The 18871-nt window shown below is 40.6% G+C and overlaps 1 protein-coding gene across 1 annotated transcript in view; it reads right to left on the minus strand.

The window, feature by feature from the left end:
* The window catches only part of cyth1a (cytohesin 1a), a 55489-nt gene extending 37051 nt beyond the window's left edge, over positions 1-18438 (minus strand). Inside the window, exon 1 of the mRNA XM_073843381.1 lies at positions 18136-18438. Coding sequence (XP_073699482.1) covers positions 18136-18232 — 97 coding nt within the window. The 5' untranslated portion in view covers positions 18233-18438. The remainder of the gene's footprint in view (positions 1-18135) is intronic.
* Between the last annotated feature and the right edge of the window lie 433 nt (positions 18439-18871).

The following is an 18871-nucleotide window of genomic DNA, read 5'->3' on the forward strand; positions in this document are numbered from 1 at the left end:
GCTCACTTGTACACCAACAGCTTGTGTGGTCCTTGAGAAAATCCTAGAAACAAAACTGTATGAATTGAATAATTCACAAATTAGCCACCTTTCCTCATGTGTGAGCATGTGAAACTTTCAAGAGGGCATCAAGAGAACTTAAATAATTTAAAACGAATTAAGTTAGGCTATATAAGAAATAAACTCATAATAAAATGTTAAATCACAAACTGTGAACTATTTCTCATGTTAGTTCTCATGTTAACATGCAAAAGAAGAATCGATGTCCGATAATTTTTAACTTCTATAATTTCTATTAAAACTCTCTTGTATGGCTTCTTAAAATCATCAGTCTCCAGAGCAAACACCAAACAATGCCTCTGTTGGTTTATTAACAATTGCTGAAAGTTAATACACCTTTACTTTCATCACTTTTTCATTAACAATAGTTAAAATGACTAAAAGTGTTTCTGTTTTTTTTTTGGGGGGGGGGGGGGTTGGATTTGTTTGTTTGCTGTTAAGATTTATTTGTTTGTAGGTTAGATTTATTTTTTGTTTACTGGTTAATTTTATTTTGTTTTTTGGTTTGATTTGTTTGTTTGCTGTTAGATTTGTCTGTTTGTTGGTTGGATTTGTTTGTTTGCTGGTTGGATTAATTTGTTTGCTGTTTAGATTTATTTGTTTGTTTGAAGGTAGATTTTTTTTGTGCTGGTTGGATATGTTTTTTTTTTTTTTGCTTTTGTTGGTTTGATTTGTTTGTTTGCTGGTTAGATTTGTTTGTTTGCTAGTTGGATTATTATTATTATTATTATTATTATTTTATTTTATTTTTTTGCTGTTTAGATTTACTTGTTTGTTTGAAGGTTAGATTTATTTATTTGTTTGCTGGTTGGATATGTTTTTTGTTTGTTTTTGTTGGTTTGATTTGTTTGTTTGCTGATTAGATTTGTCTGTTTACTGGTTAGATTTGCTTGTTTGTTTGCTGGTTGGATTAATTTGTTTGTTTGGATTTATTTGTTAGTTTGAAGGTTAGATTTATTTATTTGCTGGTTGGATTTTGTTGTTGTTGTTGGTTGAATTTGTTTGTTTGTTTGGATTTATTTGTTAGTTTGAAGGTTAGATTTATTTATTTGTTTGCTGGCTGAATTTGTTTTTTGTTGGTTTGATTTCTTTGTTTACTAGTTAGATTTGTCTGTTTGCTGTTTAGATTTACTTGTTTGTTTGAAGGTTAGATTTATTTATTTGTTTGCTGGCTGGATTTGTTTTTTGTTGGTTGAATTTGTTTGTTTGAAGGTTAGATTTATTTATTTGTTTGCTGGTTGGATTTTTTTTTTTTTTTTTTTTTATTTGCTTGTTTGCTGATTAGATTTGTCTGTTTGCTGGTTAGATTTGCTTGTTTTTTTGCTTAATTTGTTTGTTTGGATTTATGTGTTAGTTTGAAGGTTAGATATATTTATTTGTTTGCTGGTTTGATTTTTATTTATTTATTTATTTTATTTTATTTGTTTCTTTGCTGGTTAGATTTGTTTGTTTGCTGGTTGGATTAATTTGTTAGTTTGAAGGTTAGATTTATATATTTGTTTGCTGGTTTGGATTTATTTGTTAGTTTGAAGGTTAGTTCCCTTCCGGAGGGAACTCTACGCTGCATCCTGGCGGACACTATGGGAACTGCTTTCAGCATGACCGGTTCTGAAACAAGCTATAGAACAACGACAGTGAACTTGACACTGGCCGGCGCCAGCCCGTGACGTCATCAACAGGCGCCTGCGAGCACAACACCATCTTTTTGTCTTCAGAGTCCTCCGTTCTATTGAGTGAGTATAGCGATGCCTAGAGGAAAACTGTTTAGGAAGTGTGCGGATCCGTGTCAGAGAAATCTGACACCTGATGACGCACACGACCTCTGTGTGATGTGTTTAGGTGAAGAGCACGCGCGCTCCGTTCTAGAAGGAACGGAGTGCGTCCACTGTGAGAGTTTCACCATGAAGAAACTCCGTTCTTGTTTGTCCCTTTTCTCGAGGGAATTGGGACATCCATCCGCCCCACGCGGCTCCGGTCCCGCGGCAGCTGAGGCTGCCCGGCGGCTGAGATCGTGGGGATCACAGGAGGAGCTGGCTGACGAGTTTGAGAGAGGGGTTAGTCTCTCGCGCCCGTCACCCAGAGACGAGGACGCGCTGCTAGCGGAAGATGTGTTGTCTCTCACATCTTCCGATCCTGCAGCGAGTGCTCTTTTGGCTTCAAGCCAGGGCGAGCAGGAGGCTGAGATGGAACAAGATGAGCTCTCTGAGTCCATACAGCCTCCCTGCCCCGCATATGAGGAGTTGATGTCTGTCATGGACCGCGCGGCTACCCGTTTAGACCTTCAGTGGAAGCCCGCTAGGGAAGAGGCCGCCCTGGGTAGACTGGACGAGCGGGTTTCTTCCCGGCTATGACAAACCAACTCCCGTGAGCCTCCCATTCCTTCCTGATCTGCATAAAGAGATCGAGAGGGCATGGGACAGGCCATATTCAGCCCGCATTCACAGGCATCAGCATGTGAACTATGCTGATGTCGAGGGAATGCTGGAGCGTGGATATGCTTCGATGCCCCCCATTGAGCAGACGTTTGCGAGCCTTCGACCCTGAAGGCTCCGACCCTGCCTTCCAAGCCGTTGAAAGAAACATCTCGGCTGAACGGCAGGGCATATGCGGCAGCGGGTCAGGCTGGTGCTGCTCTGCACATGGTGGCAGTGTTGCAGGTGTACCAGGCTGATCTGCTAAAAGATCTGGACCGTGGTCTGGGGCTTTCCCCGGAGGAGGTGGCTGAGCTGTGCCGCACCACAGACCTCTCTCTGAGGGCCACCAAGCAGACAGCGACCGCGGTGGGCAGGTCCATGTCGGCTATGGTGGCCACGGAGAGACATCTGTGGGTGAACCTGGCGGACATCGGGGAGAAAGAGAAACGCTCCTCGATGCGCCGGTTTCGCCATCTGAGTTGTTCGGCACATCCGTCGAGGCGGTGGTCGAGAGATTCAGAGAGGCGAAGGCGCGCTCGGCGGCTTTCAAGTCATGTATTCCTCGCCGGTCCACGCCCCCACCTGAACACCGGGGAAAACCAGGCCCGTCCTGGTCCAAGGGCCAGAGACGAGGCCAGGTCGCCAGTGTGGCCACTCGGGGCCCTAGGCGTGATGCGCGGCATAGGAGAGGGGATCTAAGGGAGACGATCCAGCGCCGGCGTGGCGGCAGGACTGGATCGGGTACCTAGAGTCTCCTCTCCGGTTCCCCTCACGTCCGTTTGGCTACCTGCCCCTTCTTTTTCCCCCTCGCCAAAGACTCTGGGGCTGGGCCGATGATGAGATTGATACTCAATCTGATGGCCCGGTATGTGAACAGTAAAGACACTTTAATAAAATATTCAAATATGTATGTGTATGTTTTCTTTTGTCTACCAGCTCCGCTTGGGTGATTGTTATTGCAGTTTTCGAGCTCCTCTTGAGTTCTACTGCCACCAAGTGCCGAGTGTAGCCAGGTCTCCCCTCGTTTTATAAAAGAAAACAGTGTGTAGAGACCTCCACTCGTAGAAAATCCCCTCTTGGGTTAAGCGTTGTCAGGTTTGAAACCTCCGCTAGAGTAAGCTTGGTATAGACATGATCCAACATACATATACATATGAGAATATGTAATAAAAACCCTCTTGAGCGTTGTTAAGCTGCTTCAAGCGGAAAAAAAAAATCGCTCTGCTGAAGCCTCCGCTCGCTCAAACCCTGCTAAGAGTAATACTCTTTTTGCATGAGTGTAGTCAGGTACCTTCCCTGTGTATATTCATATACACACATGTGAGACCTCCACTCCTAGGAGTTTGTGTTAGGGTGAACAGAGCGTCGTCAAGGCTCCCTCTCTGAGAGAGAGATGTTTTACTGAAGCCTCCGCTCTCTTTAAAAAGCCCCGCTTTTAAGTAGAAATCTTATATATTTGGCTGTTAGGCCCCATTCTGGGCCTCGCTAAATTATTTTCTGGTATTGTGACTAAAACCCAATCTGCCAGAATTGAGTGTAGCAGGCCTTTTCCTAAAAAGCCTCCTCTCTGTGAAGTCATCTGTAAAGAGAGACATATAAAGATAATACTTCTTAGCGTTGAATGTAGCCAGGTCATTCTTAGACCTCCATTCATGAGAGCTTTTATTGGTTTGAGTGTCGCCAGGCTCCCTCTGTGTGAGGTATTTCTGTTAAGCCTCCACTCTCCAGAAATACAGGCCGAAACACAATATTGCAGCTCTACTTTTCTGTATATGAGCCCTTTTCATGGACCTGTCACTACAAGCGTTGAGTGTAGTTAGGCCTCCCTTCCTCGAGAGGGTGTGCATACCAAGGCCTCCACTCGATAGAGCTTCCTCAGCTGAGCGTCGTCAGGCTTTGTTGCGCTCGAGAGAGCCTGTAACCATTAAAGCCTCCCTCGTGAAAGCTCCGCTTCCGGGTTCTGCTATCGCCCGGGAATAATATAGGTGTCTTCCTCGCTACGCTTAGAGCACCTCCTCAAATCCACGTTAGTGGTGATTACTCACGTAAGTTGTTTTGAGCATTCCCTAAAATCCACGTGAGTGGTAAGTGCACTACTTAGGCACTTCACTAAAATCCATACTTATGGTAAGGTTCCCTCCCATAAAGGCAGGGTCCTTTCTGAAATCCTTTACGGTTGGACCACGCAGGGAAATCCTCCGTGCCCATTTTCGAGTTGGTTCCAAAACCCTTAAGTTTTTTCAACTCCTTTGATAAGCACAGTGTAATAGGTCTCCTCTCTGTCACAGCCACAGTACTGAGACCTTCACTCTCACAGTTATAGCAGCTAGCAGGCCCATGGGTGCCTCGCTGACTATTTTTTTGGGGGAGTGCTGTCTTCCACTCACCAAAAAACTAGTGTTGCAGGCTTCTCTCTCTAGAGATGCAGTCTCGGAGCCTCCACTACACAGAGCTAGGTGATAAATGCTATTTTTCATTATTTGCTCTACTGTGAGTATTTGCCATTTCTTTGAGCGTCGAGTGTAGTCAGGCCTCCCCTCGCTTAGAGCGTTTCACTTTGAGGCCTCCACTCTGAAGAGTTTCCCTAAGGAGAGCGTCGTAGGCCTCCTCTCGCTTTAGAGAGTCTTTCTGCTGAAGCCTCCCCTCTCCAGAAGCTCCGCTTTCAGGCTTTGCTATCGCCTAGAGACTGCAGTCTGGTGATCCTCTCGCTATGCTCTGGGCACCTACTTAAAACCACATTTGTGGTGTTTACTCACGCAAGTCCTTGAGCACTCCTTAAAATCCACATGAGTGGTAAATGCGTTTACGCATTTTTCTCAAATCCACATTGGTGGTAAAGGTCTCCCCCGACTGGCGGGTCCTTTTCTAAATCCTTTACGGTGTGGGCCACGCAGGTAAACCTCCGTTCCCATTTCTTGAGTCGGTTTCGTACAAAACCTTTTAGTTTTTCCAACTCCAATCCAGATAGCACTGCTAGCAGGATTGAGTGTTGACGCCTCTTCCGGCCTCCACTCTCCAGAAGAGCTCCACGAAGGTAATTCTGTCGTACAGGCTATTCAGCCTCGCGGATTAACTTCAGGGTTAGAGTGTAGATAGGTCATGAGACCTCCACTCTCAGAGTTCTTCTTTGCTAAGCACGGAAGTGTGTCAGGCTTCCTCTCTTGAAAGCCTCCACTCTCCAGACTCCACTCAGGTAGTACTGTCGCATAGGCTATTCAGCCTCGATGAACACCTGTAGTGTTGAAGTGTAGTAGGTCATGGGACCTCCACTCTTAGAGTCCTTTTTCTGCTCGCAGAACATTGCCACCAGACTCCACTTAGGTACTGTCGCATAGGCTACTCAGCCTCGCTGATTGCCATCAGTGTTGAAGTGTAGTTAGGTCATCAGACCTCCACTCTTAGAGTCTTCCTTCTATGAAGTGTTGTTAGGCTTCTTCTCAGAAGCCTCCACTCTCTAGACTCACTCAGAGTCCTTCGTTGCCTCCAGAGATTCACTAGAAGTAGGCAGTCCGACTGCACAAGCTATTCAGCCTCGCAGACTACCTCTAGTATTGGGTGTAGATAGGTCACAGACCTCCATCCTTAGAGTCGTCCTCTGCTGGGTGCAGAGTGGTACCAGGCTTCTTCTTACCAAAGCCGCCACTTTGCAGAAACTCCACTCAGGTAGTTCTGCTGTACAGGCTATTCAGCCTCACTGACTACCCTCAGTGTTGAAGTGTAGATGGGTCACGAGACCCCCACTCTTAGAGTTTTCCTTTGCAAGAAACAGAGTGCTTTTTTGGCTTCCTTTGAAGCAGTCACTCCTCAGAAACTCCTTGTAGGTAGTTCTGCTGCACAGGCTACTCAGCCTCACTGACTACCTCCAGGTTTTGAGTGTAGAGGTGTCACGGCACCTCCATTCTTAGAGTTGTTCTCTGGAAGGCGCAGAGTGTTGCCAGGCTTCCTTTCGTTGAAGCCTCCACTCCTCAGAAAATCTCCACTTAGACAGGCCTGCTGCACAGGCTATTCAGCCTCACAGACCATCGTCAGTGTCAAGTGTAGTTAGGTCATGAGACCTCCACTCTGTAGATTCCCTCTGAGCAGAAGCTCCACTCGGGTAGTTTTTGTTGCACAGGCTATTCAGCCTCACTGAATACCCCCAGTGTCGAGTATAGCACCTGTACCTGTTAGCACTGAATGTTGTCAGGTCCCTAGAGCAGACATTCGCTCTGCTGAGACCTCCATTCCCTAAAACTCCGCCCATTATGTCAGGGCGTTTATGAGCTCCATCACTTAGAGAGCTAAGTGTAGTAGGCTTCCTCTAGGCCTCCACGCTTGAGAGTTACGTGCACAGGTAGCCGAGCTAGCCGTGGCAGGTCACTGGGCCCCAGCGACTCTCGCTGAAGCAGGGGTGATTTTCCTTCTTGACTCCTCGTTCAGTCAGTTTGATCACTTATCCCTCGGCATGGCAGCGTTGGTATAAACGTTCCCATAGTGTCCGCCAGGACGCAGCGTAGAGTTCCCTCCGGAAGGGAACGTCTAGGTTACGTATGTAACCCCTGTTCCCTGAGGACAGGGAACGAGACGCTGCGTCTCGGGGCCATGCCTCGGGCCCTGCACAGACCTCCGTCCGACAAAAAGATGGTGTTGTGCTCGCAGGCGCCTGTTGATGACGTCACGGGCTGGCGCCGGCCAGTGTCAAGTTCACTGTCGTTGTTCTATAGCTTGTTTCAGAACCGATCACGCTGAAGGCAGTTCCCATAGTGTCCGCCAGGACGCAGCGTCTCGTTCCCTGTCCTCAGGGAACAGGGGTTACATACGTAACCTAGACAATTTATTTGTTTGCTGGTTGGATTTTTTTTTTTGTTGGTTTGATTTGCTTGTTTGATGATTAGATTTGTCTGTTTGATGTTTAGATTTGCTTGTTTGTTTGCTTAATTTGTTTGTTTGGATTTATTTGTTAATTTGAAGGTTATATTTATTTATTTATTTGTTTGCTGGTTTGATTTGTTTTTTTGTTGATTGGATTTGTTTGTTTGCTGGTTTGGATTTATTTGTTAGTTTGAAGGTTAGATTTATTTGTTTGCTGGTTGGATTTTTTTTTTTTTGTTGGTTGGATTTGTTTGTTTGCCATTAAGATTTATTTGTTTGTTTAAAGGTTACATTTATTTATTTGGTTAGGTTTGTTTGTTTTCTGGTTGGATTCATTTGTTTGTATATTAGATTTGTTTGCTGGTTGGACTACAGCTGTTGTTACAAAAACCAAATCATCGCATTCAGGAGTGACTCCTGTATTAGTACACCCAAAACTAAAATTAAGGAGATTAGTTTCTATCACTCCCAAAGTTTCGCAGTGTATACTGTATATCCAACAGCAGTCCTCATTAACTCTTCATGACAGACTAAATTACACTTGTGGCTGATTTCGGCGTATGTAATTACCAAGTTCTTACTTCAAAAAGCACACCAATACTTCAAGATGTTTAAACTGGGAGCCTGCATTCAAAGCCCTAAAATGCTGCCTAGATAGGCAGCTTAGTAGGGTTTGAGACAAAGCCACAGTATTGAGTTTCGCCTCCACACCCTAGGCTGGCTGTGAGCGAGTGTTTCTAGGTGGGGGCAGGGAGAGTCAATGACGAACGCAGACAGAGAACAGCCCTGAACATGTGCTTGTGTGTGTGTGTGTGGCCCTGAGCCGAGAGCAACATCAGAGAGATAACACCTGATCGGCTATTAAAACAAGCGTACAAGGGTCCACTGTGCAGAACGATCCCTTTTTGTATCTGTTTTATTAGCATAACAGACATTTTATTAGCATAAAATGAATTTGATTCAACATGGGTCTGCACTATACAACTAGTGAAAACAGTTTCTTTAATTAGGTAAAATTTAAGACAATTAATGATGTGGAGAAACACACCACACCTGTTGTGTTATTCATTTAAGTATGGTTGCCATGTTATATAAGATATAATTAGCAACATGTGATTTTTTTCTTGTTTATTGTAATAGTTACATATTCTAGCCACTGTGATGAGTACATAGATTAGTGTACACTATATAATCATGTTGCCACAACCCATTTGAGATCAAATCTAAAGCCTTTGTAGATTTGTATACAGGCATTCATGCATGTTCAGATGAGAGAAGTATTATGTTTCACGATAAATAAAGACATGGCAATGATGGAGGGCAGCACTTTAACCTAAGTGCTTTCAGGAACAGAAACTGAGAGAAAAAAAAAGTTAAAGGAAGAGGAAAGCCTCTGTTTTAGTGAGTACACACCTATATATATATATATAAAGAAGTACTTTAGTACTTTATCCAGTACAAATCAGCTAGTTGTGCCGCTTGATATTGCAAATTATTGTGTCTTACCATGTTCATGAACACACTTGTTTGTAGTGCAAACAGTTTTACCGTTAACTGCATGTTGTTATTTTACTGCATGTTGTTATTCTTCTCTTTATTTCCCTACAGTATAGCGGCTAATAAACCAGAAGTCTTGTCCATAGGCCTACTTCTGCATTGAAGAATAAGGTGGACAGAAATATAAGTACAGTACAAGTGACACAATCAAACACACTTCTTTTACACAAGGGCTACAGAGCATTCCTGTCTAGTTTAACAAAATATCAAGGCTGTGTCCCAGTCTAACAATACGTCCTCTGTTAAGCAGTGCTGTACTGCATATGAAGAATGTCCGAGTGCGTCAACTGACCTACATACATCAATTACACAAGACAAGCAATCCTTGTTTTCGGATGTCAGGTCAGTTTTACAATAAGTCAACTTCCAGATTATTATGCAATAAAGAATTATGCCGCCCATTCAATGTGCAAATTAGCTGTCTAGATGTGTGGACTGGTAATCTGATTTATTTAAATATTATGTAAATGTCCAGTTGACATATGACTTGTTGCTAAGGTTTGCATGCCTGTTGATATTGTGTAAAATGCATATGCTGTAAATACTGGTGTAAAATTCCTACATTTTCTGAAGAAATGGAACCCTCTATTGTTACATATTTTCCTTTTTTGTATTTTATGTACAGTTGAAGTCAAAACATACACATTGTAGAATCTGCATAATGTTAATTATTTTAAAAGGGATCATACAAAATGCATGTTATTTTTTATTTAGTAGCCTACTGACCTGAATAAAATACATTCATGAGTAATGATTCATGAGTCCCTTGTTTGTCCTGAACAGGTAAACTGCTCAATGTTCTTCAGAAAAGTCCTTCAGGTCCCACACATTCTTTGGTTTTTCAGCCTTTTTGTGTATTTGAACCCTTTCCAACAATGATTGATTTTGAGATCCATCTTTTCACACTGAGGACAACTGAGGAACTCATATGCAACTATTAACAGAAGGTTCAAACGCTCACTGATGCTTCAGAAGGAAAAACATGCATTAAGATCTGGGGGGTGAAAACCTTTTGAATTTGAAGATTGAGGTAAATTTAACTTATTTTGTTGCCTCTGAAGGGCAGTACTGAAAGACAAAAACATGATATTTAGGCAAAATAAGAAAATTTAAAAAATTAAATTAAAAATTAAAAATGTACACATAAGTACAAAAGTTTTCACCCCCGGCTCTTAATGCATTGTTTTTCCTTCTGAAGCATCAGTGAGCGTTTGAACCTTCTGTAATCGTTGCATATTAGTCCCTCAGTTGTCCTCAGTGTGAAAAGATCGATCTCAAAATCTCAAAAAGAATTTGTGGGACTTCAAGGATTTTTCTGAAGAACATCAAGCAGTTTAACTATTCAGGACAAACAAGGGACATATGATCAACCAATATCACATACACACACACACACACAAAACAAAACAAAAAAAACAGCTGTGGATCATTCAGGTAACAACACAGTTTTAAGAATCAAGAGGATGTAAACTTTTGTACAGGGACATTTTTATAAATTCAAAAATGATTTCCTCTTGTGGACTATATGTATCTTATTCAGTTCAGTACTAAATAAAAATTAACACGCATTTTGTATGATCACTCTTAAAATAATTAACATTTTGCAGATTCTACAATGTGTATGTAAACTTTTGACTTAAACTGTATATGGCCAGATGCTCTAATATAGATATAAAACGTTATAATAAATATAAAATGTTTAATAAATAATAATAAAAAAGAAACCCAAGTCGGGTTCCTCCTTTAAAATCTGTGAGATTGTTTTATCTTTTCACAAAGTGAATACTGCATATCTAAACTATTAGCAAAGTAATAGCACACCTCTCCTGAACAAGCCAGATGATCATTCAAGCCGTGTAGGATGAGTTATGGCTCAAGTTAATTCTTAGGATGAAGGTTTGTGCAAATGCTAGCAAACTATTTTAAAAAATAAATAGGTCTGTATGTTATGAAAGCTGCAGGATTCCTCTGCTCAACCAAATCCATGCTTTCAAACGGCTTTGTAAATGTGATTTTTGGCATGTTATCATAGCGGCATAAGCTTAGCTATTCGCGGAATGTTGTTTTTCCTTGTATTGTTTCTCAAGGCAGTGTTGGGAACACTGGAATGTGGCTGTGGGAATGAAGACCAGCTATGTCATGAACGCTCTCACACAAATCAAATCCAGCATCTACTACTGCATTTGCCAATATACAACAGACAACCATTAGAAGCCACACAATTAAACAGGCCGTACTACCGAACAGTTGATGGTAGCCATTAACTTCCATTGTATTTTTTCAGTCACCTGTTTGGTTACCAACATTTTTCAAAATATCTTCTTTTGTTCTCAACAAAAGAAAGAAATTCACATAGTTTTGGAACAACTTGAGGGCAAGTAAATGATAAGAAAGGCCTCAGTTAAGGTGTTTAAAGTTTGTGTTGCAATAAAGTGATCTGTTTTCTGCTGTACTACTATAATGTAATGTTGTCTACAAAACCATTCAAGTCTCATATGATATTAGATTTTATATTATATCATAAGCGAGTAACTCAATGCTTTTGCTAGATACTAGCTGGATATGAATGAACTTATGTTTGATTTAAAATTTCATTTAAAAACTGTCCATAGACTTACACTAGAAAAGAGCAAAAGCCTGTCAGAAGAAATACACTACAAAAAATAACGAACATACCACAATGAAGCCATGTGTCAAACTTAAAGGACAAGCACTTTAGTGAATCTTTCTTGACATTAAATGCAGTATGATCACAGGCCAAAATCAGTTTGAAGAGAAATGCATTGAGTGACCTCTGCTGGATCTTATGGGAATGTACAACACACCACATAATGACAGATCCAGCCTCAAAGAGGCTTTCAGGAGGCGTTTGCCATTAAACAACAGAGAGCGAAACACAGGTATTGCATGTCAAGGCATGAAATACTGTTAGCAATATTTCACATTTGTTAGCACTGTTTTGCTACTGTTTTGTAGTTTATTTTATGTTGTACATTTTTAGGACATAATTGAAGTATCTGTGCAAATAATCCAAAGGAATACTTAAAAGTATACAGAGAAAGACAAATTCAAGGAGAACATGTATCGGACTATATTTCACCCTGGTCCCTTGACGAAAACGTAGCCTACCTGTGGGATGGTTTTTGACGGAAAATACGTACCAATAAGTACATATCACTGCAGTTTCCAATAGAAATGAACACTGAGTGGCGCTAAAGTAGGCTATATGAACGTACATATGGCAAGTTTTTGTCCTATACGCGACGGCGACACGCGAAATTTTATAAATTTAGAAATTGTTTCTATATCCGCGACGTGTACTGAGGTATCTCAGGTACTGATTATGTGCTTTATTCAATGTTAAAAGTGTCTAATGTGAGTTTGAATATCATATTGTGTGACATTTACAGCTATACTGAAAGCAACGATAGATAGTTTACCTCAGATCTTGAAAATACATAAGCAAATATACGTAAAAACTGCGAACTCAATACGAACCAGTGTTTTTATGACAAAGATGGTATCAGTCATTCAGTAGTAGTTTTAATATCATGTAGTTTTAATAATCTAAAAAAGGTTTAATATTTATGAATTAGATTATAAACTTCTCTATTTCGTTGGGAGTGCATTGCACTTCTGTGTCTCTGAACGACTGTGATTCTGTTTCATCGCGTTGTCCCATCGCACCTGGTGTGGACAGGCAAATTGCTTGTGGCTGGAATCTTGTGGCATTTCGTGTAGTTAGGACATGGTGTAAACCTACCTGATAGTATGAACAAAAGTGAATGTGACGTAAAAACACAATCGCAAGCATGCCATCTTCCAGCTATTTCTCGTGAGTCATGTTTTTCACGGGATTCATACCCAAGTGCAATTCTGTGCCGACTGAGCTACCAACCCTGCTGAAAAAACCAGCATATGCTGGTTTTTTCAGCAGGGAAGCAAGCTTGTTACATCTGCAACGATATTAGATGAAAAGAAGCTCACTGTTTTACCATCTCTAATGCTCATTTCTGTTGGAAAATGCAGTGATATGTACTTATTGGTATTTCATGTCTTGTGAAAAAGTTCCCACAAGTATGCTTTTGTCTTGAGATCAGGTATATTTATTCCACTTTTCATTAGCATACAGTAAATTTCATAACTCATGTTTAACGCTGATAGGAAATCAATTGGAATCAAGGTTATTTTGTGACTATAAGTGCCTTAGTAATCCACTAAGTCCTGGATTTGGCTCTCCAGCTGGTTCCTCTCAGTTTCTGACCTTGCTAGAGAGATTAAAGCAGTGGGCATTTCCTGGCAAGGGCCCCACAGCAAAGAACCACAATGTCCCACTTTCGGACATAGACCCCCACACATATTGCACGTCTACTGTCAAAAGAGTTTCCTGCATTTCTGACCTGAGGAGATAAGGTTTGATTCTGTTTTTAATTGTTGGTCTTCATACACATGGAGGTGAATGTTCTGGCATCCGGTGGAAAACTTTCCAAGGAGAGTTTGGTTCTGTTTTACAGCAGCAGGGAGGCATTGCTGCTTTTTACCCCTCATACTTTTTAAATTAAATGTTCATCAAGACACAAGAGGTCAGGTTCTGATGTTAATTAATGATGATGGGGTTTGGCCCACTGTTCCAGTTCATCCCAAAGGTGTTCAGTAGGGCAGACGGCCAACATGGCTGATCTTCAAGCACTGTTTATCACTGGACTCTAAAGGGACCAGGCTCATGACTTTAAAAAATTACTAGAAGAGTGCATATTTATCACACAAGTGAGCTAAACTATATTGCATGTGTACTTGTAGTGTGCTTCAGCATTTGAAAGTATATTATAAAAAGCTGTATATTTTAAATATACAACAGCAATTATGAGCCCAAGCAAAACAGAGGCAGAATGAATAGCTAAGCATGGCTGAAAGTATCAGATCAACTGCAACGAGTGGTTAAAGATATTTTTAGGTTTTTATAGTCAAAATGGCAGAAAATCACAAATGCAAGCACTAGTAATACAATTTAATACTCTTCCCTTATCAATTTTGACCAACAGGTGGCACTGTTAATGAACTATTATGGTGTGGTAAGTGTGAGATGAGAACAACATAAAGTTTGGTGTCAATAGGCCAAAGAGTTTCAGAGTTGCTGCCTTAAAATCAGCTAGGCATCATGCCAACAAATTCATTGATGTGCTATTCAAGAATGAATTGGTCTATCGAAAAGCTTTTGATAACATTTTGCCGGCATTGTCTGAAGATGATCTGAGCCAATTTTGGTGAAAATCAGACCAACGGTTTAGGAGGAGTTCAAAAAAGTAGGTTTCAAAAGAAATGAAAAATGGTGGGTTGCAAGTTCAATCAAATATAGCTGAAGTTCTTGGGATGATTCAAGAAATCTGTCAAGACCAGTTTCTTTAAAATAGACAAAATTAATCAAAAGCTATTCACATTTTTTTATTTAATTCAAAATTTTGACAAGAAGGTGGCACTGTTCCTATTCTTTTTGAGTACCTTAACAGTATGGTCCTGATGACACATACAGCATTTTATGTCAAAATTCAAAATGGCCAATATTAGAAAACTGCTAGGCATCTTGCCAACAAATTCATTGATGCATTTTCCAAGAGTGGTTTGGTCTATTGAAAATCTTTTGATAACATTTTGCCGGCATTGTCTGAAGATGATCTGAGCCAATTTTGATGAAAATCAGACCAACCATATAGGAAGAGTTAAAAAAAAGTAGGTTTCAAAAAAAAAAAAAAAAAAAAAAATGGTGGATTGCAAGTTCAACCGATTATAGTTTATGTTCTTGGGATGATTCGGGAAATCTATCAAGACCAGTTTCTTTGAAATAGACCAAATTAATCAAAAGCTATTAGCATTTTTTTATTTCATTGTAAATTTTGACCAGAAGATGGCACTGTTCCCATTCTTTTTGAGTACCTTAAGAGTATAGTCCTGATGACTTCGTAATGATACAGTAAAAGTTTGTGAAATACAGCATTTTATGTCAAAATTCAAAATGGCCAATGCCCAAATTGGCCAATATTAGACAACTGGGTACCATTCGACCCGGCATGCTTGTAAACTGTTCAGAAGTAATACGCAAAAAAAAAAAAAAAAACGTTTTTCAGTAGGTGGCACTATGCCAAAACCCTGTATGTAGCCTCAGCTGATGCTTATCATGACATGTACCAAGTTTGGCCCGAATACGTAAAAGCATTGAGGAGATATGGCCTCACATTCTCACAGTGTGCTCTTTGTCGCATTCGTTCACATGGTATTTGAGAATGGTAGGGTTTATTAAAAACCTTTTGAAAATGTTTTTTTTGCTAGTATGGTCTGACAATTATCTGCCTATGTTGCTGAAAACAAGACAAACCAACTAGGATGAATTCAAAAAAGTAGGTGCATTCGACTTGGCACGAGACTCAGTCTATCATGTGTTAACCGGTGATACTGAACCCTAGTGAGCACTGTGTGACAAAATCTAAAGCAGCTATGACAAATACAACAATAAGTATTGAAACTTGCATCTTGAATCTAGAATGCCCATGTCTTCCACAACCCTCTGTGCATGTTTTCCAGCAGTCAGAGTAATAAGCCCTTGTCCTGATCTGTTCCCAATGTTCAGAGCCGCCCCCAGCTGTCTCCAACCAAAAATCAAAACGTAGGGAACAATTTCCATGTCGCACAGTGGACAGCAGCTATAATTTAAAAGCACCTGCTCTGAACTGAAATACACAGAGATTTAATTAGAGTGATATCAATCACCTAGTTATCATCAACAGAGATTAAAACACCCTCATGGGATTCATTTCACATTTTTATTGCACTCACTGCTAATTAGCTGGTTGCCATGTTTTTGGAGGAAACATTCACTGAATACCATTAGCCTGGATGAGAGACGAAGTATAGTCTAGGTGACTAGTATGTTCAGGCTTAGCCGTGATAAGCAGGAAGCACTTTATTTTAAACAGTTACATCAACAATTTAGCTATGACTAAGAGTATGAAATTGTGATCCAGCCATTAGATGAGTCACACAAGACTCTCCAACGACATTCACACATTGGTTCAAACTCACTGCCATCATTTGTTTAAGTTGGGAGGGTAATGAAAGCTGATGGAGTTGCAGAGTTTAGCAACATGAACTCACATGAACTGTAACACCACCAGATGACGACATTTCCGAACAAAGCTCCATTTCCCAACAGAAACAAATCCCCTGTGGTCCTTTGTACATTTTCATCAAACCAAACTGGAATATTCAGGTTCAGAAATTCCTGTCCCATAATCACCCTCTGCCTTGACAATCTATCTGCTGACTCAACATAGTGACAAAATCCTACAATCACTTCCTTAATCTGGCAGCCTAATGGACATTAACTGAAAGTAACCCCTAGGGCAATGCCAGCCCACCAAATACCTATTGCATGCAAAAAAAAATTGCATTTACCAGTGTGGGTCCCTGTGTACTTACCACATTACTGTTTAGGTACTAGAACAACCCACAATCCTGAAGTGAGTTCCACCTGAACTAATTTGAGACATAGAAAGGGGAACCACAAAGTAGCATCACTAATGTTACAGAAAAGCGGAAGAGCCAGTATTTGCTGATTAGAGAGACACAAAAGTCCAGTCTGATTTGTTTGCATCATTACATGTGGATTGAATAGCAATCTTCTATTCTTCATAAGTACACACTTGCATCTTCATACCAGATAGCACACGTACATCTGAAAGATGTCTGTTAAAGATCTTTTGATCTGGAAAGCATCTGCTTTGTACAAACGTCTGGCAGACATCTGTAAGCATACATTCTAATTTATAAACATCTTAAAGACATCTAATAGACGTCTATTTGACATCTGATAGGAAACGTCTGATAGACATATTGCAGGTGAGCAAACTACGTCTTGCAGATGTCTTGCAGACGTCAAATGGATGTCTCTGAGATGTACATGTGCTATCAGGGATATCATAGTATTTATATATGTCTATGATAACAATGCTCTTTTCCATTTTCAGATTCAAACGGGCCTGTCAATTTTTGAACTTGCATGGAAGATGCAATTGAAGCGAACATCGGGCAATCGCGGAAAATGCGTTGTGCATTTTGTGTCGCCCGGCGTGAATTCACCTCTATTCACATCTTTGCATTGGCTTTGTGTGTAATCTACTTGCGCAAATAAATAAATTTGTTTGGTGTGAGCACAGCATACAAGATCTGATTTTTTTTGGTATAGCAAATATCAGATTTCCAGTTTGAACAAATCATGCTTTTAAAAAGGATGTTTTCACAACAAAATCCGCCCAATTGCTTCTCAAAACTAGCTCAAAACTATCAAAAATGGCATTCTGTGGGGTAAATATAGCCTTAGTGAGGTTGCTTCAACCCATGTAGTTGAAAACAGTGAAAAAGTAGCCCAATTCCTTGGGAGAACTGTGGACTTGGCAGCACTTGCTCAGTGTGCCGTCATACAGAAGTAAACACGGAGGTCATAAATGAAGCAATTATGCTTTTTTTTATGGTGTACTCTGCTGCAGAACAATATAAACCATCACAGAATGTGTAATAGCTTATTGTTTATGATGGGAATTGTATTGGTTTTAATGGAAACTGTAATAGTACCTATTGGTTTCTACTAATGGACTATTCGCTGGGAGTTTTATTGACAGGCGATCTGACCAATCATAACGCCAAATCTGCCATTTTGTCCAACAAACAAATCAGACAGGAGAGAAGATTAACTTTGGTGAAGATGCTCATTAAATCTCTTCACCATTGAGTCTGAGGGATTACATCTATAGCGTATAGTCCTTAATGACATTAACTGATCTCTTCCCTCAGCTCCTGCCTGCGAGACTAAAGATCCTTTAAGCCGACCATACTGGTTCATTAGGCAAAAAACAAACTCTGAAGTCTTTCCGTTTGCTTTCACGTGTTGATTCTAATGCATAGGAATACTAAATCGTATATTCTCAAAGTTATGTAAATTAGTTGTGACTTGACAAGGCTGCTTATTGGCCCAGGTAAAAAGAGCCCACCTCCAAGTCTGTATGATATTCTTGTCTCATATGTCCCTCCTTCAGTGCAACACAGCTGGATTTTTTGCTCGTTTTATAATCCGCTAGTCAAAAAAATGTCAAATCTGATTTCTGAGCAGTAATAATTATTATAGCAATGGTTCTGTTAACCAGAGAATCGATAGAAAACATATTGATTCTGATTACAGTGCTATAAAAGATTAGACAGCTCTTACCTGAAAGACTCCTTGGTATAGTTGGACATAGGAAAGTTTGAAAACTGGACACACACAATTCACTAACACTCCCCATTTTCTGCTCCGATTTCAGCATGCAGGTAAAGCTACGCACACCCAAACCAGCCTGCCTGTCATGTCTCAGTATCTCACAGTGTTTGCTCTGTAGTCCACGGGTCTCGTCCTCTTCCTCTTTAGGTCGTCATGTTTGTGTGTGTGCGTTCGTGCCTTGCTTGATGATCTCAACTTCTCTGTGACACTTTCAGTACTTCACAATGCAATTTGCGTGTTTGTTTCCTCTTTCTCAACTTGCCGTAAGAACTGCAACGCTCTCTTCCTCTCTCGTTGCTAATAATGTCTCGCTCCACTTCTCTGCTCTCTTAATCTTGCCTCTTTCTCTCACATACACTGACTCTTAGATACTCTAAAATCTGCACACACAAACACAAAAGAAAACAAACAAGTAAAAGGATAAACACCACGGTAAAAATGTGTTGGCTATTCTAACATATGTACATTTTTAAATTAGACCTATTATGTCCCTTTTTTACAAAATGTAATAAGTCTGAGGTTTCCACAGAATGTGTCTTTGAAGTTTCAGCTCAAAATACCCCACATATTATATCATTTTGAAAATGCCTGTTTTGAGTGGAAGCAGAAACAGGTTGTTTTGGTGCACGGCTCTTTAAATGCAAATGAGCTGCTGCTCCCTGCCCCCTTTTCAGAATAGAGCTGT

This window comes from Garra rufa, chromosome 1, assembly GCF_049309525.1.
Source record: "Garra rufa chromosome 1, GarRuf1.0, whole genome shotgun sequence".
NCBI classification, from domain to species: domain Eukaryota; kingdom Metazoa; phylum Chordata; class Actinopteri; order Cypriniformes; family Cyprinidae; genus Garra; species Garra rufa.